Consider the following 21070-nt stretch of genomic DNA (forward strand, 5'->3'; position numbering starts at 1 on the left):
CCTAAAAATCAACGCTTTTTCTGGAAAAAAAACGATACTAGCAGTGACACCATTCAAAGAAAATCAACAGTGAATATTTCCAGACTTGGTTTTATTTCCTATTTAAGAACTATTGTGTTTTTTACATCCTAGATCGCATGATTCAGTGATCGAAACCCAAAACTTCATGAATTATTTGAAATTATTAAATTAAAATTTGTGTTTGCTATTGAAATTGAAATAATGATAGTATCGCCCCTTTGACGATTGTTTACTTTTTCGGTCCCACCTATCAGCATTGAAGTATCGCCCATACGTTTTTTACAATACCAATTTTACGGCATAATTCCGAAACCGTAATTTTTGAAGTTTTAAAATTATGCAGAATTAATTTTTCAGAAAATAGGAACAGAGTTCGTGTTTTTAGCGAATTTGTTGAGACTTTATTGTAGTCATGAATATTAACCTGAGAAAATTCACCATAAATACTTCTTGGACGATATACCGCCAAAATTATTATATCAAATGATGCGCTGTTTAACGTTTGTATCGAAGATACTAAACCTCCGAGATTGGCGGTTTCAAAATGATGTTATCTTGACCTTAAATTACTGTTTTTGAACATTTGACCTATACATATAATTCTCGACAAACATATGATTACGGCCTAAAAGCCAACTGTCAAAATCCACTTTGAATGGAAATTCCGGACAAACCGTTACACGCCAATCACAAATGTTGGTAGTAAACGAAAGAGAAAAGTTTTCTCTTTCATAAACTGTTATGAACTGTGTTTGACTAGTAACGGTTTGTCCGGAATTTCAATTCAAAGTGGATTTTGACAGTTGGCTTTTAGGCCGTAATCATATGTTTGTCGAGAATTGGTCATACAACAAAAATCAAATTCTCATCAAAATCGATCAGGACCTGCTAGAGTCGAATGGAAATCGTCATTTTTCATAAATTTCTCTCTACATTCGGAAAGTGTTATCCTCGATATTAATCATATTACGTTTTCGTCTCAACTCGACACATTCCCAAAATAAAAACCTGTTTTAATTCACCTAGTGGTGCAATTGTGCTTTTCTCATTTGTCCAGACTACGATTCCATGGCTGGGTGGGTAATCCCTGTCAGGTACGCGGGTGGAAGGCCAATCACTTCGACAGCGAAGTTTTCACCGCGGTCCTGGGACTGGAGGCCAACACCGACAGTCTAAGCGGGGATGCGCTGGTAGCTGTTCTATCACGCGCGTGCGACGCCACTATGCCGAGGAAGACCCTGACAAGAAATGGCAGACGCTCGGTATATTGGTGGAGTGCAGAGATCGCAGCCCTACGGTCAGCTTGCCTACAAGCTAGACGTAGGATGCAGCGAGCCTGCACTGAGGAGGTTAGAGTGGAACGACGTGAAGTGTTTCGTGCTGCGAAATCGGCCCTTAACAAGGCCATCAAGCGCAGCAAGAGAGCGTGTTTTGACAAATTGTGCGAGGAGGCCAACGTGAATCCGTGGGGCGATGCCTACAGGATCGTGATGGCAAAGACCAAAGGGGGCTCCTCACCTCCTGAACGGTCGCCAGAACGGTTGGCGAGAATTATCTAAGTACTCTTCCCGTCCCGAACCATAAGTCCCTGGCCCCCAGCGCCGCAAGGCACGGTGGGTACGGACGACATGGTGGCCCCGGTGACGAACGAAGAGCTACTTGCAGTTGCTAATTCTTTAGCGGTGAATAAAGCTCTTGGGCCTGATGGAGTTCCAAACAGCGCTCTCAAGACAGCAATCATGTCGAATCCGAACATGTTCAGGTTGGCTATGCAGAGATGCCTTGACGAGTGCCGTTTTCCGGATAGATGGAAAAGGCAGAAGCTGGTACTGTTGCCGAAGGCCGGGAAGCCGCCTGGTGACCCATCGGCGTACAGACCAATCTGTCTGATTGACACGACGGGCAAATTGCTTGAGCGGATTATCCTGAACAGGCTAACTCCATACGCAGAAGGTACGGAGGGCCTGTCAAGTAATCAGTTCGGCTTTCGAAAGGGGAAGTCCACGGTGGACGCTATCAACTCAGTGGTAAGGACTGCCGAGATAGCGATCCAACGGAAGAGGCGGGGCATTCGATATTGCGCGTTAGTGACACTTGACGTGAAGAACGCATTCAACAGCGCAAGCTGGGATGCCATCGCGCTCTCGTTACACCTGTGGGCCTGTACCGGATCTTGGAAAGCTACTTCCAGAACCGTGTACTATTATACGAGACCGATGCCGGTCAGCAAAGTGTACTGCAGGAGTTCCGCAAGGTTCAATCCTGGGCCCGGTACTATGGAACCTTATGTATGACGGGGTTCTGAGACTAAAGTTCCCTCCGGGTGTGAAAATCGTCGGTTTTGCCGATAATGTCACCCTGGCGGTCTACGGGGAGTCAATCTCCGAGGTAGAACTAACGGCGGCACAGGCGATAAGCATAGTGGCGGAATGGATGAGCGCGAGAGGCCTAGAGCTCGCCCATCACAAGACGGAGGTGGTTGTTGTCAATAACCGCAAGTCGGTACAACAAGCAGTTATTCAAGCAGGAGAAGTCGAGATAACTTCTAAGCGGAGTCTGAAGATTCTTGGGGCCATCATAGACGACAAGCTGACCTTCGGCAGCCATGTCGACTATGCGTGCAAGAAGGCTTCGGTGGCTGTCGCGGCATTATCGTGGATGATGTCCAACAGCTCCAAGGTGTGCGCCAGTAGACGCAGGCTACTGGCCGGTGTCGCCGTATCTATCCTTAGGTACGGTGGACCGTCCTGGGCGAGGGCACTGGGAGTAACCAGTTACCGTCGCAAATTGGAGAGCACCTATCGCTTGATGTGTCTCAGAGTGATATCTGCCTACCGCACGGTATCACATGATGCATCCTGCGTGATAGCGGGTATGATGCCAGTCGGGCTGGTCATCCGGGAAGACGAAGATTGTTTCGAATTGCGTGGCAATAGGGGAGTCCGTGAGCGTGCCAGGGTGACCTCGGTCGCCAGATGGCAACGCGAATGGAACAACTCGTCGAGAGGTAGGTGGACCCACCGGCTGATACCTAACATATCTAGCTGGGTGGGAAGACCCCATGGGGAAGTTCACTTCCATCTGACACAATTCCTGTCAGGCCATGGCTGTTTTCGACAGTACCTCCACAGGTTTGGGCACGCTGAGGCCCCAGCCTGCCCAGACTGCCCAGGTGTCGACGAAACTGCGGAGCACGTACTATTCGTATGTCCCCGCTTCGACGTCGAAAGAGGCGCTATGCTAGGCGTCTGCGGCTTGGACACAACCCCTGATACCCTTGTACAGGGGATGTGCCAAGCGGTAGAGAAGTGGAACGCAGTTTCGACTGCTACCACTCAGATTGCCTGCCGGCTGCAGAGAGCATGGAGCGCCGAGCAGCAGGCGAGGAGTTAGAGTGAGTGAGTTGGCGGATGATAGACGGAGGTATGGTCTACCCATGCCGAGATGGGAGCGAGTGTGCGAGAATGTAAGGCACGAGTGAGAGCGTACGCTAAGTACGGCCATCCCCCAGAAGTAATGCCGAAAGGTAGTTCCTGGGGTAGATGGCGGAGCCCATTGGAGTTTAGTCGGTATTAATGGCTGGTCACCATTTGAGTCCGACACGCTCCCAGTGCACCCCGTGTGGTAGATTGGACCCTACCAATAGCACGTGTACTGGGCTAGGACATAAAGGTCTTCTCCATTGTCAAAAAAAAAACACAGACATTTTCCGATCTCGACGAACTGAGTCGATTGGCATATGACACTCGGCCCTCCGGGTCGGGATTAGATTGACGAATTTTAGAGTGAATGAGAAAGGCAAAAACATTTTTAGCAAATGTTGAAAGTTATACATTTTTTTGGTGCGCAGTTCTATGTTTCATAGACATTAAATCAATTTTAACTTCGCTTCCTATTAAATAAAGACCCTTATTACAGTACATCTCTACAAAAACGAGCTCAATTTGAAAAGAAATCTGAGGATTATGATTGATTACAGAACTCTGGAATTTTCTATTGGAATGTTTTCAGGCAGGATTTTAATATTGATGCAATTTGACAATTGTGAAATCAAGACCAATAGATCAGTTACATATCAGGACCCCATTTCGACAATTTATCAAAAGTCCTCATGATGTTTACAACAACAGGATATCAATGTACGGATCAGATAATTGTTATTGTAATATTGAATTAAATCAGTGTGCATCAATAAATTTTCAACTTCAATCCATTTTTGTTTGTGGGTGTGGTGGGGGGGAGGGTTTGTATGGTATTAAACCCCAAAAGCTTCTCTTGGCAACGCCGTTGGTTGGAGTTATTTATTTCGCTTTTCATTTTCCGATATGTTTCAGATCGATCCGATGGTCATGAGTTAGAAAAATTGCAGTCAGAAGGTTCGCACAAATGAACATTTTTGCGCTGATAAGTTATCAAGTTCCTTCCAGACAACTTGGAAGTGTTCGGTGATTATTTCTAGCGATTGTAGATAGAAAAATGAAATAAAAATACAAAATCCGTTTTATCGAAATAATGTTTGGCTTATTTCAATGGATTATTACTATATTGAACAATAAATAGGCGACAAAGAGTAATTCACAAACAACAAGCCATAACTTTTAAAGTATTCAAAATAGATATGTGAAGTCTTCAGTAAAGTTATTCGCAAAAGTAAGAGCTACAAATTTGCTGAAGGCATCATTTCGATATAATCACTTCCAAGAAAATTTGTGAAAATATCTCACTCATAGGGGGATTAATCAGCAAAAGCACAATACCAAAAGCAAGGGCATATTGCCTCTATTAAATTCACCGAAAATACTATTGAACTAGAATAAGCCGTTTTAGCGTTAAAAATAGATTACATGATTTTGGTCATAGGGTTACTGCGCCCTTATTCATCTTAGCACCACTATTCATCCCACCCATTTGAACACATTAGTTAGAGCAGTGTCTGCTATCTCTATTCAACGCATTATTCCAAATGGTAGGATGAATAAGGGTGCGTTGTACTCGACTTTTCGCTTCGCTCTAACGCGAGTATTTCACTTTTTTCAAGGTAGATTTTTTATTGATCTGCTTCCTAAGACCGAAGCAAAGATGTTGACACCTATTTAAGCGCAATCCAAGAATTGTAAGCCGAGTTTTCAGCGAAATAGTGTGACATCGTGACTAATGAGATGAATAAGGGCACGTTAACCCTATTTCTGGCAATGGGAAATGATAAAAATCTTTCGTCCGCATTTAATGTTAAATATCTCTTTTGATAATAGTTCGATTTCAACAATCTATAGCTTGTTCGTAAGGTATTCGTTGAAGCTGTCTAAAAACATATAAATTGTTAATCTATATTGTTAATTTCGGCAGATAATTCAAAAAAACTGCAAAAACGCCATTTTTACGCATTCAAACATTCATATCTTGGAAACTAAACATCAGAATCAAAAACAAATTAATAGCGTTCATACTGTTTTTTAGTTCTTTCATTTAAAATTGGTTTGGATAAGATCGGTTCAGCCATTGCTGAGAAACACGAATGAGAATTTGTCCGTTACATACACACACACACACAGACACACACACACACACACACACACAGACATTGTCCCAAATCGTCGAGCTGAGTCGATTGGTATATAAGACTCGGCCCTCCGGGCCTCGGAAAAAGTCTTGAAAGTTTGAGCGAATTCTATACATTTCTTTTATAAGAAATGTAAAAAGGCATTCGAAGTACGCATGTTGATGTAATATATCTGTCACAAATCAATAAAAGAAAATCGAATTGAATACTGCAATGCTAGTGACCGTATATAATTCAATTTATCCTGCCAAGACATGCATCTTAAAACACGTTCCTTTAATCGGTTAGCGTCTACAGACTCATAAATCTTAATTAACCGGAACCGACTCCCATACTCTAACACTTGTTGATGCGTTTCGCACTTGCTCTACTACGGGTTGGATACGCACAATCGCGATGGACCATCCATAACGATTAGCTTCGAAAGCAAATGATCGCAATCTCACCCGAAGCAACAAACTGATTCGCGTTGTTCTAGTATATGCGACCGAATGTTGTGCATGGGTATGCTTTTTCCATCAACATAGCCGGTCGGTCAAGCGCAATTGATTTCGGCTTCTGATGGTGACAACCTACTAACATAGCCATGAGAGCTGCATTCCTTATGGACAAATTTGTTCTAGATCTATTGTAACTAGGTATAATTTTGGTTGTGTCAGTAATACAGTTATTTAGGCAAGCCGACGGAATCGGATGTATAGTTGCAAATTGCCCCATAAATATTATGGCTCATGCTCTGATGATGCCACTTAAACGCATTATACCGGATGGTTAAAACATCAATTAAAATATATACAACCTAGAAATTCTTATTTTTTCTGCATTCAATGAAATTAGCGTGCTTCAAATAATAAAAATTGAGACATGTATAATTAGAAAGGTTGCATTCGAAATCAATCAGTTTGCTGGATCATATGGATAGAATTTCGCAAGTTGATAGCAGCTTAAATTTGCAATGTACAATCAGTTCCAATATAGCTATATTCATAGACCAGTATTCTAGTACCCTAGTGAAATAATCGAAAAACCTCATACATCAATCTGCCTGCGTATGCTATAAGAAACAGTTTTCTGGCAATCTCAAAAAACGCGGAATAGTAATCACAATGTAGCAAATGCTGTTCCCCGCTCCGGTTTAGCTCCTACAGCAAGTGACGACGGGTTGGTGCTTCGAAACTTTCGAGAGTCTGCGAAGACGATCTAGTTCTAAGTCGTGATCGCGTTGGCGCAACTCGCTATAAAAAGCTTTCCAGGCGCGAGAGCATTTTCAGTTGTTCTAGGACTTTGTACGCGCGCGGTTTGGACTTTCTTTCGGCTTCAGTGGTTCAGTGAAATTAGAAGAAATTAGGTTGTGATCCAGATTGAAGTGGCAAGTGATCTTACTCCATAAAGATAACTGGATGAAGTGAGTGGGTTTTGTGAGGATGTGTTCGATATGATGTAAATTCGACAGGAAAAAGTGTGAGATAACTCGGAAATGGAGATTTTATCCCAGGATAAATTACCGTGACATTGAAGTGCAATATTGTTACCTATGTGCTTAAATACATTTCTAAAGGATAAAATGGATTAGTGTATCAGAAAAAAAGGCTCAACAGCTTCGAAGATTCTAACCTTTAAGCAGCAACTAACCGACAAAATCCTCAAATTAGTATGGTCTTATCAGCAGTTCTCTGGTGGTGTGACATAATTTTATAAGAACAAGAAATAGAACAGTTCACATATGTGAATGAACGCCAAAAAGCGAATCTAACTCGCAATGCAATCAACGCTGGGAGCCGCCAGTTAAACGTGTTATCAGTGAACAGTTGCCATTAGAATAGAAACGAAATTTCGTAATATTTTCTTCCGTGTTTAACTGCTTCAACCGGTTCCAACGAATGCTTATCAAATTAATGAATGAGATTAGTGTGCGAATAATATGAGTGTTGCATACTTTCTCTTCCGCAGGATCACTGATCGCAGGTCGTCCGTGAGAGAAGTCAGAAACAATGTGCTAAACTAGTGTTGTGCCAAAGGTTTCTATCCCCTACCATACCGCAGAAGCAATGCAGTTTCGAATCAAACGAGCGGTTCTGCCGTTGCTGTTCATAGCTGTGATATTGATCGACCAGATTCAATGTGAAGATGATACTCCGGAGGTTGCCCGGAAGCCGGTAAAAAAGAAGCTCAAGAAAAGTGGAAAACTGAAAACTAAATCGTTAGCTAAAGCAGCTAGACCAAAGGAACGTCCGCAGGCAGATGCGCCACCAGCATATTCCGAGTATGACAACTACGATAACTACGACTATGGGGAGAACGAACGGGATTATGACAGTGAGAATGGTAAGGCTTATAACAATTTTTTGGAACTATATATAGGCACATGGCTACAGTGTCAAATGCAAGTATTCGCAAAACTGATTTTTCATTAACCCTCCGGAAGTCGCGCATATAGCCCACTGAACGAGCAGCCACTGGTGCCTTAAGACGATTTCGCTAGATTTTCAAAGAAGCGTGCACTCAGTGCACTGCACTGCGAATTTGTGAAGCTCTAAATACTACTCCTAGCTAACCATGAAAACTGGCTGACATAATTATAATTTTTTTAAGTTTTTGTTTAGTAATTTTCATGCGCTGGATCGTTTTTGGTATTAAAACTTATTAGAAAAACTGTTTATTAATCATTAGGGTGGCTCAAAAAGAACTATTTTGTCGTGAAGATACAATTTTTCAAAGAAATGTTTTTGCTCTTAAAACCTGTTTGGATATTGAAATATATTTCAAATTGGCTTTGCTAGTTATTAGGGTGGCTCAAAAATAAATGATTTGTCTTTACGGGTAATATAGTTTTTCAGTAATAAATGGTCATATATGATTTACTGTATCGATTTTGTTGGCTATTTTCGGACAATTTAAAACAAAGAGAAATAAAAGTAATGAAATTCAAAGACGGTAGGTATTCTAGAGCTAAAAACTACGACTGTGTATGATCCAAAGAAAATGTGAAGAATCTTTTGCCTTCCGCTAGTAGGAGTAGCCCAGTCATCATTTTTTCTGACTGAGACCGCTCTGCTAGATTTCTGTCAGTCTTGGCTTGGCAGCCCTGTCAGATTTCTGTGCGTATCCTGTCGGGTTAGTTGAGCTTGGGCGAACTAGGTTTCGCTCGCGTTTTCTGGCAAATTTTGACAGGAACCGAGCAAAACCCTGGCATAACTCGGACATAAACTGTGCAAAGATCCTGACAATTCCTACCTGGTAGAATTTAGCACGAATCGAGCAAAACATCTGACAAAGATGTGGCAGAAGGCGTACAGAGATCTTGGCCTTACATTCCTGGTTGGATTCTGGATAAAAGTGAGCAGCATCGGTTGGTTTAACCGCCTCTGTCAGAAACGGTTGTGCATTTGAGCGATTTTTGTGCCAGATTTCTCGAACAAATCGTGCAAAATGCTCGCAGAAACTCTGCCAGCATCAATTTCGCTTTGCTCAACTTTTGATAACTTTCTGCTTGCCACGGTGACTGGGAGGGCGTTCCACCCAAGTCTACTGCATCGTCGTTGATAGAACATAACTCGCAGCCTCATGTTTTATCGCCGACGCCGAACATTTTTACCTAAATATTTCGTTTAGGTTCTTAGATGCTATTATGAGAATAGGTGGTATTAGTTCATGTATTTTAATCAATGCTCAAAATTCTTATTACAAAATCTGCACGAGCATCTTGCAACTACTATGCACATGAAAATGAAGAACAAAAATAGTTTATTTCTAAATCATGCAAAATAAGTCGATTTTGCGGCCAATTCATTATCATAGTGGACTAAAAATTTGGGTACTCTAAATTATAACCAAATATATTATAGATTCCCAGGTCCAGTCTCCGCCCGCGCATCTTTCTCAATTTCCCACAGACAGCGAGTGCAAACCTGCCTCAAAGTCAACGACCTCTTCCAGGCTCTCTGCTGGGAATAACTTTAGATGGTCTCTAGTCCGGCATTCGCACTACATGTCGTGTAATGTAATGTAATGTATTGTAATCAGTCGTGTTTTATCAGTCTTCCAAATATCAACATATTTGTATACACTGTAACCACCGACGTGCCATATGGAACAAAAAATGTGTCAGATGCTGTCCTAATTGTTTATATAAAAATACGTTGTTACACTAGCGGCATCTGTATTATGGTTCGCGTGGTAGTCTTCGTCGATAAAACAACAATACGCAAAATCCAAAGTGTATCGACGTTGTACCAGGTATGCTAGAATGAACAAACTATCTTTTATTCTTGTTAAAGATCGTTTTTCCAGTTTCTTATAACCTTTTGAATGCACTATTTTGCAAAACTACCCGTTAAAAGAACAAAAGTAACAAAATACATGCATTTTCAATGAATTCTGGATACTATTTTGATGCATATTACCACCACATACGCAACTGATAGAATTGCACACCGTATGTAATATCAATATACCTATCGAGAAGCCTGCCGTTATTCAAACATGGCGGAGCGATCTGTTACAGTTTGGCAGTATCAATCGCTTCATTTCAAAACAATCGTTATTTTATATGGGACACTTTTCGAATGCCTCTCTCACGTCGGTTCGTCGGTGCTGTAACCTCCATTTACAAACCAAACCGGGGGTTCCTAAATTGAATTAATTCGTAAAAAAGTGTTAGTTTGTTTTGGGATTTAGTTCGCAAAAAAAGTTTGCTTCACATTCTTATTTTAAATCGTTTCGTCAAATTAGTTCACAAAATTTAATGAATATAACTTTACAATGTGATTATTTTTGGAATGAGCTTGACAAGCAGATAATGAAAATGGATGTTTAGTGCCACTTTGAGATCCAAGATTGCAACTTCCTGTTGAGCAATATTGTCGATAAACCTTGCAATGTGGGTAGGGCTTGACAAGTAGATGATGAAAATGGATGTATAGCATCATTTTGTGATCCAAGATGGCGACTTCCGGTTGAGTATATTTGATTCTCGATGACCCAAACTATATTGGTATTTTTGGAACAGGCTGGATGAGTAAATGATGAAAACGGATGTTTGACGCCATTTTGAACGCAAAATGGCGAATGTAGAAAAATTAGCGAATTTCAGCTTTTAAACAGTGTAGTGAACCTAATGAACGTTTCTACCTACAGCCTGCTGTCTACATGTACCGTCAGTGCTATAAGCAAGCAAAACAATCGAAAAATAACAGTCGCCCCAAGCCAGTGCACAGCGTGTGAACAATAAAGTACAGTAATTTTCATCTGTGCGGTATCGAAAGTTAATTTCAATTCAATTCCAATATTTGAACAATACGGTGGCCATCTGTTTTAAACAGTGCCCAATCCGCCCTAGCGTTCGCGAAGTGGAACAGTTATTAAAGGTGCAAATGCAGCTTAAACTTTCGGAACTCATCGTTATACAATTCCACCACACTCGCAATGCTGTACTGATAATATTTTGGCGGAAACTTTGCTATGGAAAACAATATGCAACATGTCGTTGAGCATGATAATGTTAGAATCAAGATACCCGATTATATTGACGATGAAAAGATCTGCACGATCTATCCCCGCGTACTACCGGCAAATTCATTTCAACCATAATGTCGGAATACGGAACGGTGGAATCCGTTAAGTTTGAAGCCTCGAGAAAGTTTTTTTTTCCAGATATTTTCAACTGCGTTCGTGTCGTGAGAATGCGAGTGACAAAACCTATTCCCTACTATTTGAACTTTCAATACGAAATAAAAGGCCTAACCAAATCTCAAATCACACTGCACATATGAAGAACAGAACCCTACGTGCCAGTTTTGTAACAAAAAGACACACTACGGGAACCATGTTCAAAAACCTCTAACGCTACAACATCAACTGGAAGCGAACCTATCACAAAGCACTCATCAACATCAACTAAATCACAAACAACTGGAGTTGCTGTTAAGGTACCAACAAGAACTGGAACAATGGGACCTATGCACAGCATGTCCGATCATTGTGATGCGCCTACTACTTTTCAATCAACTCCCAGCACCATTGATAATAAATTAAATGGCAAAAAACAGGGATACACGAGTGTGACCCGCAGTTCCTTCAAACAACTTAAACCAGATAATCGTGAAAACCCTTACAACATTAATAGCGAGGAGAGCAGGGATGAAAACGATAAACCAATAGAAAGCGGACTAAGTGATCCTCAAGCAACAGCAGGCGATGCAGCAAATGGATCTCCAACAAGAAAAAAGAAGTAACGAATCGCGCACACAAGATCCGATGGATATATAATAAAGATCGATTCATTTATTATTATTTTCACATTGTAAATAGTAATTAAAAGAACCACGGCTCAGTTAAGCTAACGCATTGAGCCGATAAATGAAACAATAAACGCATAAACGAAATATATAAAAAAAATTATAAGAATTCGTCGACAACCTCGTTCCTTATCTCCCTTTAAAAGTCAATAATTCCTCTTCCATTGCATGTGCAGTCTTGTGATGATGTTTTCATTATTTGGCAAATCAGATCTAAGTATCGTATCTTCGAGCGCTGTTCAACAGAGCAATAGATAATAGAGCACATCGCCTGGTTACAATCCATCTAACATTACAAAGGAGTCGGATGTCACTCCGGCTATTTTGGCGCTTGACTCGTCCAGCGTCATAAGAATCAGTTTTGTCGGAAAACCATGTTCAAACGTTGTCACAGTTCGTTTAGTTTCACTGAATCGCACGCCACCTTACAGTCCACAAACAAATGGCGAGTCCGCAAGTTGCACTGCGGAATTTTCCCAGAGTTTGTCACAGGATAAACAAAGGATTCAGCCAACGAGCGTGGTCTGCTGAACAGAATACGAGAGAGTGTCTGTAGGCAGCATTGAGGATCGTTATGCCTCGGTAGTATTTATACTCGAGTTTATGGATCTTCTTGAAGATAGGGCATATGAGGCTATCCAACCTATTCGAAAGCATTTCTTCATCCCTCAGATCATCCCAATCACGCTGTGGCTTGTCAGGTCACTCCTGACATTTAGAAGTTTTGCAGCGGCTCCGTCCTTCCCAGCTATTTCAGCTGCCAGTTATTTCAGCTGCCCTCAGGTTACCATATTGTTCCCTGTTCTGTCGTGTAGCCGCTGCAAGCATTCGGTTCCTGGCCTGGTTTTCTCGTTTGTCGCTCTTTGGAACTCAACGTCGAACCAGCCATTCAGCTGGTTTCCACGTTAAGTACCCATAACTGCTGTGGCTGTAGTATTAATCCTCGAGAACACCCTCAGCCTATAAACGCTGCATGTTTTCTCTCAATCCCAGAACCAGTTATTGTGAACAGTCTTGCGCGAATCTTACACCCAACCATATAATGGTCAGAGTCGACGTTCGGTCGTTGGAAGGTCCTGACATCAATTACATTGGAGAATCGTCGACCGTCCATCAAACTTATTTTTTATTTTTTGGGTTGTTTTATTGCTCTTAGAGACGATAAAAAAGGTTAGCAAATTACTTTTTCTGTCGAGCGGTTTCTGGTTCAATGTAGCCCATCCACAAGACGATGTCCATCAAAACAAAATCGATTTGCTAGCAAGTTTCGCCAATCGGGTGTGCTTCCGTGAAAAATAGGTGCTGCAGATACGCCGCTGTCGTTGGTGGTTGAGTGGAAGCTCTCCAAGCCAATAATCGGGTGAAAAAACACTTCCCTCCCGTCCTATGCATTTGTTGCCCTGATGGCAAAGTTGGTTGGCAAGTCTGTATCATGTGTATCATCGCGGTGGAAGGGATAAGTGGAAGGGCATCTGTTCTCCATGTTAGGAGCGTTTGTCCCGGAACGGGCGTCTGAATAAGAAATGCGGTACCTCGCCAGCTGTATTCAAGATGACAGTCCACAGTGGTCGGAAATCCCAAAAATGTGGACTTAATTCACTAGAGGCCATCCATCGAATATATTCACAGGGTGTCTTTGGACGATTAGTTCGTAAGAATATTCCCCATAACCTGATGAAAATTAAAATTAGACATGGCTTACTATGATCGAACTAAAAAAAAAAGTTTTATGCTGACGAAGTAGAAAGTTGGTGTCTTTGACAAAGTTTTAGAAATGCTCGTAATGAAGAATTTTGTTGAACATGAAAGACTTATGGTTTAACGATTTATAAAGCGTTTTCTGTGGCAAGCCCCCTAAATTTAGTTTTTTCGAATATAACTTTTTCCATTGCAACTTTTCCTGTAAACCATCTTCCAAGCATATGTGGAAGCATTAAAACCACATAATATTGTTTAAGACTGTATGTAAAAATACTCATTCGTTTCAAAGTTATTCTAGATTTTAATATTTTCGTTTGCACTTTTCTCTCTTATTCGTAATTGAAGTTGGCTTAAAAAATAAAATTCTTTAATAATTTTGAAACGAATGAGTATTTTTACATACCAGTTTCAACAGTATTATGTTGTTTTAATACCGCTATATTTGTCTGGAGCATCATTCGCACAAAAAGTCATAGTGAATAAAGTTAGGGGGGTTGCCGCTTTACAAATCGATATCCTTAAGTCCTGCAAGTTCAAGTTGTTCAACAAAATTCTAAAACTTGGTCGAAGACACTAACTATGTGCCTCGTCAGTATAAAAAGTTATTTTTTCTAGTTCGATCATAGTAAGCCATACCTAAATTTATTTTTTAACAGATTGTGGAGAATATTCATATGAACAATTCCCCCAAAGACACCCTGTGAATATATTCGATGGTTTGACCTCTAGTGAATTAAGTTCACGTTTTTGGCATTTCCGACCACTGTTCAAGGGGTTACAATGGAACTTTCAACTGGAATAGCCTAAAGAAAGTTGCCGGTTTATTATTATATTGAAATAATAAAAACTTCTGCCTATTTCTTCGATTAGGAATTAATGTCAACTAGATTTTTTACGCCTAACTCCTTATAAACGAATATTCGAATATTCAAACAAAACAATTTTAATTCCCAGGTCCTGCCAGCAACCGTACCACGGAATCAACATTCCGCCAGCCGGACGATGAAATTCCACGTGGCGAAGTTCCGGCCCCTCATATTACAGTCAGCGTAAGACCGCTTGAGCCTGAATCGATCGTACAACCGTTCACCTGCTTACACGAGGGCAAATGGTACCGAGAAAAGGATCAGTTCCAATCGGGTTACGCGGGCTGTGCTACGTGCCAGTGTCGGAACAGCCAAGTCGTCTGCGATGAAGCGGATTGCCCGAAAATCAAAGCAGATGTGGAAGTGGAAATCATTCCGCCTTCGACCACCACAACTACCACTACTACTACCACCACAACGGAAGCTCCAGAATTTGATGCTTCTGAACTTGGAAATAGAATACCAGCTGGACCCACTGGGCAACCTGGAGTTCCTGGCGATGCTGGGCTTCCTGGAACTCCGGGTACACCTGGAGTGCCTGGCCTACCAGGCCCCCCGGGTCCTGTACCGGACTTAAGCTTCTACACCCAGCAACTACAAGACTCAATGGCTGGTTCTGACAAGGGCCCTTCCCCTGATAACTTTCAATACATGCACGCTCAAGTAGGACCTGTTGGGCCACGTGGACCTCCCGGCCCCCCCGGTGCATCAGGACCACAAGGTTTTCAGGTGAAAATAATCTTTTACCCGTAGCTATAGAGATCTAACTATTTTCATATTTTAGGGAACAAGAGGAGAACCTGGTGAACCAGGACCTCCGGGAGTTTCAGGCCCCCCTGGATCGAGAGGATTGCCAGGCCCTCCTGGCAAAGATGGTTCTCCTGGAGATGACGGCGATACAGGTAACGTCAAAACTTCGTTGGTATCAAACAAAACATACAACAGTTTTAAATATCTATAACAGGACCACAAGGCGCAGTCGGTCAACCTGGCCCACGAGGATTACCCGGCTTGCCTGGGGTACCAGGCATTAAGGGACATCAAGGATTTGCTGGATTAGATGGCCCAAAGGGAGAGCAGGGTGCTTCCGGAGAAAAGGGTTCGGTTGGAGCCATCGGTCCAATTGGCGCTCCTGGGCCGGTCGTAAGTATGAATTTCGTTGTATACCGAACTCGGAAAATAATTATTCGACTTTTGTTAGGGACCTGCTGGACCCCGAGGTGAACGTGGACGGGAAGGATCACTTGGTCCTCCGGGGTTGCGTGGCATTGATGGAATAGCTGGCCCTCCGGGACAACCAGGACCAGTTGGCAAACCTGGGCCGCCAGGTTTCCCCGGAACTCCCGGAAATAAAGGTGATATGGGAGGCCAAGGACCAAAAGGTAGATTTTAAACGATACTTCCGAACATGTTAGAAGTGCTCAATTAATTAAAAATGTAATACAGGTAGCCAAGGTCCGCAAGGTCCACGGGGTGAATCGGGTAGACCTGGTCTGGCTGGAGAACCTGGTTTGAATGGTCCTCCTGGAAAGGATGGTGCAACTGGTAGGTTTTGTTATTCTTTCCAAAAAAATTGCTAGCGTAAAACTTTGATGCCATTTTACAGGGGAAAAGGGATCAGTAGGTTCTCCGGGTATCGCCGGTCCACCAGGATTCCCAGGATCACGCGGTGCACCTGGTGCTAACGGTAGCCCCGGAGAGAATGGAGTTAAAGGTGAACCAGTACGTTGTTCGCATATGTTTATTAGCAAATATTTCGCAATTATTCCTACATTACATTTCAGGGTCTTCCTGGAGAAAGAGGATACAAAGGAGAAGCTGGTATAAAAGGAGAAGGTGGATTGCCTGGACCAAGAGGTCTACCTGGTGCTGTTGGTCCGGAAGGAAAACGAGGTAAACGAGGAATGAAGGGTCCCACTGGGTTGGCTGGTCCCCAAGGAGAACGAGGTTTACCAGGTAAGAGAGCTGTCGGATTTAACATTCGCGGGATAGTGTTTACAAATGTTCTCACATCGAAAGGTATTCCCGGATTGCCTGGTCCTGATGGAGCACAAGGTATAAAGGGTCAAAGTGGAGATCGTGGTGCAGCAGGTCCTCAAGGAAATAAGGGCTCAACTGGTGATCCAGGTGCACCAGGTCCACCAGGAATTCAAGGACTGCGAGGAGTTCCTGGACGACCTGGATCTCAAGGAAAAGCAGGAGCTCCGGGTGAAAGAGGGCTACCGGGCTCGGACGGAAAGGTAAGATAATTTGTAATTGTTTAAAGATTAGTTAGTCACACTGAAACTACTATGTTTTACAGGTAGGAGAGCCTGGACATCAAGGACTACAAGGCCTTCCAGGTCCTATTGGTTTACCAGGAGACAAAGGTAATGCTGGATTAAAATATAAATGAGCTATAAAGTACAAAAACAATTTATCATAGGTTTTCCGGGAGAGCCTGGTAAGGATGGAGATATTGGACAACCTGGAACACCAGGACCTCGTGGAGATGCTGGTAAAGATGGACCTCCTGGCATATCTGGTCCTCCAGGGCCGCCTGGAAATGATGGCGATCGTGGTCCACCTGGACCTGGAGGTAAATTACACCTTTTTGTCCAGGACGACCATTTTCTCTAATTAAACCTTTACTCATAAATTTAGGTCCTCGAGGTTTCCAAGGTTTGCCTGGAACTCCAGGAAACCCAGGAGCGCCTGGAAAAGATGGTCAAAGTGGTCAACCAGGACCGGCAGGTCCTGCTGGTCAACCAGGTATACGAGGAGAACGAGGTTTTCCTGGCGAGAGAGGACCAATCGGAACACCCGGCACGCCAGGCGTCCGGGGAGAAGCTGGTGCACAAGGAAATGATGGGCCACAGGTAAAGTAAAATCGTTTATCCTTGCCATATCTCACAACCAGTAATGTTCTTAAAGGGATCTCCTGGACCAGCCGGTATGAAGGGCCACCAGGGAGCTCCTGGTATGATTGGTATGCCAGGTTTAAGAGGCCTTCCAGGTCCTTTGGGTGAAAAGGGAGAACGAGGGGCTGCAGGACCAATTGGACCTGAAGGTCCAGCCGGTAGAGTTGGAGAAAGGGGGTTACAAGGTCCCATGGGAGCAACGGGTGCTCCAGGAGAACCAGCAGAGAAAGGCGAACCTGGTACTCCTGGCATACCCGGAGAGCCCGGAGCGCCAGGAGCTACTGGTGAACGTGGACCAGTGGGAGCACAAGGTTTACAAGGTTTCCCGGGACCGCAAGGATCGGTTGGTCTCTCTGGATCCAAAGGAGATCGTGGTGCCATGGGATTAAAAGGCGAACAAGGAAACAGCGGAAATCCTGGAATCCCTGGTGAACCTGGGCCGCAAGGATTAATTGGATTAACCGGCAGTAAAGGATCGCGTGGTGAACCAGGATTACGGGGAGAAATTGGGTCAATGGGAGCTCCAGGACGGCCAGGTGATCCAGGCGCAGCGGTAAGAGTTTTCAGAAATACAGAAATTTATAAAATCATTTCCTCAAAATATTTTAAAAGGGACAACCCGGTAATTCTGGGCCACCTGGATCGGCAGGTATTCCAGGCCAGAAAGGCAACCCCGGAGACACTGGTAGGCCTGGAAATCCAGGACCAGCAGGCTTACCAGGTCAACCAGGCCCAGAGGGCATAAAAGGATCTGCAGGTAGCGAAGGACCAGCAGGTCCACCAGGAAATACAGGTCCACAGGGGGCTCCGGGCGATCGAGGCTTGCCAGGCTTACCAGGACCTAGCGGTGATTACTTTCAACGATCTATCAAAGGAATGAATTATTCAAAATATAATGTTTCTTCCAGGACAACAGGGTTCAAGAGGTCTACGCGGGGTTGCCGGAGAAGCTGGACATCCTGGAAAACCAGGAAATGATGGCCCTCCGGGTCAAGCTGGAGTCGCTGGACCACCTGGACCAGCTGGACCTACAGGTGATCCAGGTCATGAAGGGCCACCAGGCAAACAAGGTCCACCTGGAATTGCAGGAAGAATTGGAGATAAGGGTCCAGTTGGTACACCAGGTTCACAAGGTTTGCCTGGTTCTCCAGGTTTACCAGGCCCACCAGGGCCTCAAGGACTTATTGGTCAATCTGGTGAACGAGGACTTCGAGGAGAAACTGGACCACAAGTAATCAAGTGTTTGAAAGTAAACCAAGTGGTATATTATTTTTTTTATAACCGTAGGGCGTGGATGGCCCACCGGGTTCGCGAGGAAAGCCCGGTCCACCAGGATTGGAAGGCGCTAAGGGTGATGTAGGAGAAACCGGCCAAAAAGGTGTAAAAGGACATCGTGGTTTGATAGGTCTACAAGGTTTACCCGGACCGGCTGGACCTCTTGGAGAGAAGGGTAACACAGGATCAGAAGGTATGCTAGACCATTAAAACGAGCTACGATCAACATTAATCTTTATCAAATTCTACAGGTCTGCCAGGCAAACCAGGTGATGTTGGCCCACGTGGTCCCCCTGGTAGAGATGGATCCCCTGGACTGCAAGGTATGATAGGCATAGCAGGACCTCGAGGTCCACCAGGTAACGATGGAAAGGCAGGACCTATAGGTCCTGCAGGTCCCCCGGGGCCCCCTGGTCCTCCCGGAGATGGTATTGGATATGATGCCGCTGCTTTAGCTGCGCTACTGGGACACGGACAAATGAGCAATACTAAAGGCCCCGACCCTAGCCTCGGTGATGAACCAATGAAACTAAACAAAGTGTTCGACTTGACTGAGGAGGAACGTAGAAAGCTAGTAGAATCAGCTTATGAGCAACTGAAAAATACCTTCGCTACGTTCAAAAAACCTGACGGTAAACAATCTTCTCCAGCTAAGACATGTCGGGATCTCTTCGCAGCTTATCCAGACTTTACAACTGGTCATTATTGGATAGATCCGAATGAAGGCGACGTTCGTGATGCTATTTTAGTGTACTGCGACGCTGAAACACGAAGTACTTGCGTACTCCCTCAGCCATTAAGAACCAAAGAACTTCATTACATTGGTGATGAGACCGAAGTATGGCTCGGAGAGATGGATGATGGAATGAAAATTACCTACAAAGCGGATAGTAACCAAATCGGTTTCCTGCAATTGTTATCCGCTTCTGCATCTCAGAACATAACCTACCACTGTAAAAACAGTGTTGCCTATTTCAACAAAGAAAAGAACAGTTACAGACAAAGCTTAAAACTGCTAGCCTGGAACGATGCCGAGTTGACGGCCAAAGGACCACAACGCCTTAGGTATGACGCCTTATTGGATGAATGTCAGTACCAAGCGCCCATGTATGCTAAATCGATTCTAACCTATAAAACCGACAAACCAACGAGGCTACCGGTCATCGATATTGCCTTACGGGATGTTGGGGAGCTGAACCAACAGTTCTGGATTGAGATAGGGGCGGTGTGTTTCTACTGAGTCAGCGCAAAACACCAAAGAATTTTTCATAATTCAACAATTTTAAAATCAGGTACTGCCGAGGCAGAAACAATAGTCACTGCCACAGTGAATGACACCAAAGAAAGTGATATTTTTGGAAACATCTTGTAACAAGATTTTACAACTAAGACTAGCGTAGGTTCCCCTTTGTAGTTTTACTTAATAGGTATTAGATACTCGAAACGTGTGTGTGAATATAGATAAATCATAAAACGATTTAAAGTGTTTTAGTCTCTCTTTCAACAGGCTTGGCAGCCTATTCATGGCGTCCTATATGGTTACAGGATTTGTGCTATTGCCACAGACTAACATCGATCCGGCAATTTTCCCAGAACACTAGCTCCACCTTTTATTTAAAGTCCCAAACACTCATTTGCTGATGGGCTACCCCTCAGGTTTAGGAACAATTTTTCACTAGTAGTCTATCCCCCATATGCTTGCCCATATGTCAGTGGCGCCATAATTTCAAATGTGGACACAGTCCCAACTACAAATATATTTAAAAAGACTGTTAAAGCGGGCGAAGCATTGTTTTCGAGTGTTATGTCTGTTAGTCTGTGCTATTACCATAGCGACACTAAGAACCTTTCCTGGTCCTTATGAGACCAGCGCCGTATCCACTGATCACAGCGGAACCGCTCACTAGAGCATTGCAAAAACATTTTTTTAAACACATCAAAGTCAAGCGTGTTGAGATCCTTATCCTCGGCGGTTAAGCATTAGTTGCCTTTTCCGTCGCAACTTGGAGGTAATTCAGTCTGCCTTTTCTCGCGTTATTGTTCACGTCCCTGTCTTCATCAGTACTGCGTTCTTGCTGTTCATGGTCAGAGGTTCTTATTTGTTATTTGATCATACGGGTCGCTGTTGTAAATCCGTCTTTATCAGTATTTGCTTCGTTAGTGGTGATGCTAGTTGTTGGTTTGGGAGTGGTTGTCGGGCTCGTTGTCCCTTTATTATTGGTTAATTGGATCGCTGTTTGTGGTTTATCCGTAAGTGTCGGTGGCTGTTTGTTTGAGTTGGCCGTAGTAGATGAGTTTTGACTAGTTGCTTCGGCGCATATTTTTCGTAGTGGGCTGTCTGATTACAGTATTGACATGTAGGAATCTGCCCGGATTTGTGATCAGCGTTGTTTGCCACGTTACGCCATCCTTCGGTGATCTGCATTCGATAGTCATGTAAGGAGGTGTTGG

The 21070-nt window shown here is 43.5% G+C and overlaps 1 protein-coding gene across 1 annotated transcript; it reads left to right on the forward strand.

The window, feature by feature from the left end:
* The first annotated feature begins 6866 nt into the window (after positions 1–6866).
* Positions 6867–20052, forward strand: LOC131692467 (collagen alpha-1(I) chain-like). The gene is made up of 18 exons (XM_058979525.1): positions 6867–7232; positions 7532–7906; positions 14533–15173; positions 15229–15346; positions 15409–15587; positions 15646–15826; positions 15891–15989; positions 16051–16166; positions 16229–16400; positions 16464–16684; positions 16747–16813; positions 16870–17022; positions 17088–17302; positions 17358–17897; positions 17957–18191; positions 18253–18575; positions 18632–18812; positions 18871–20052. The coding sequence occupies exons 2-18, from the start codon at positions 7630–7632 to the stop codon at positions 19857–19859; spliced, it is 4707 nt and encodes a 1568-aa protein (XP_058835508.1). The 5' UTR covers positions 6867–7232; positions 7532–7629; the 3' UTR covers positions 19860–20052.
* The last annotated feature ends 1018 nt before the right edge of the window (positions 20053–21070 follow it).

The sequence above is a fragment of the Topomyia yanbarensis genome, chromosome 3 (genome assembly GCF_030247195.1).
Source record: "Topomyia yanbarensis strain Yona2022 chromosome 3, ASM3024719v1, whole genome shotgun sequence".
Lineage (NCBI taxonomy): Eukaryota > Metazoa > Arthropoda > Insecta > Diptera > Culicidae > Topomyia > Topomyia yanbarensis.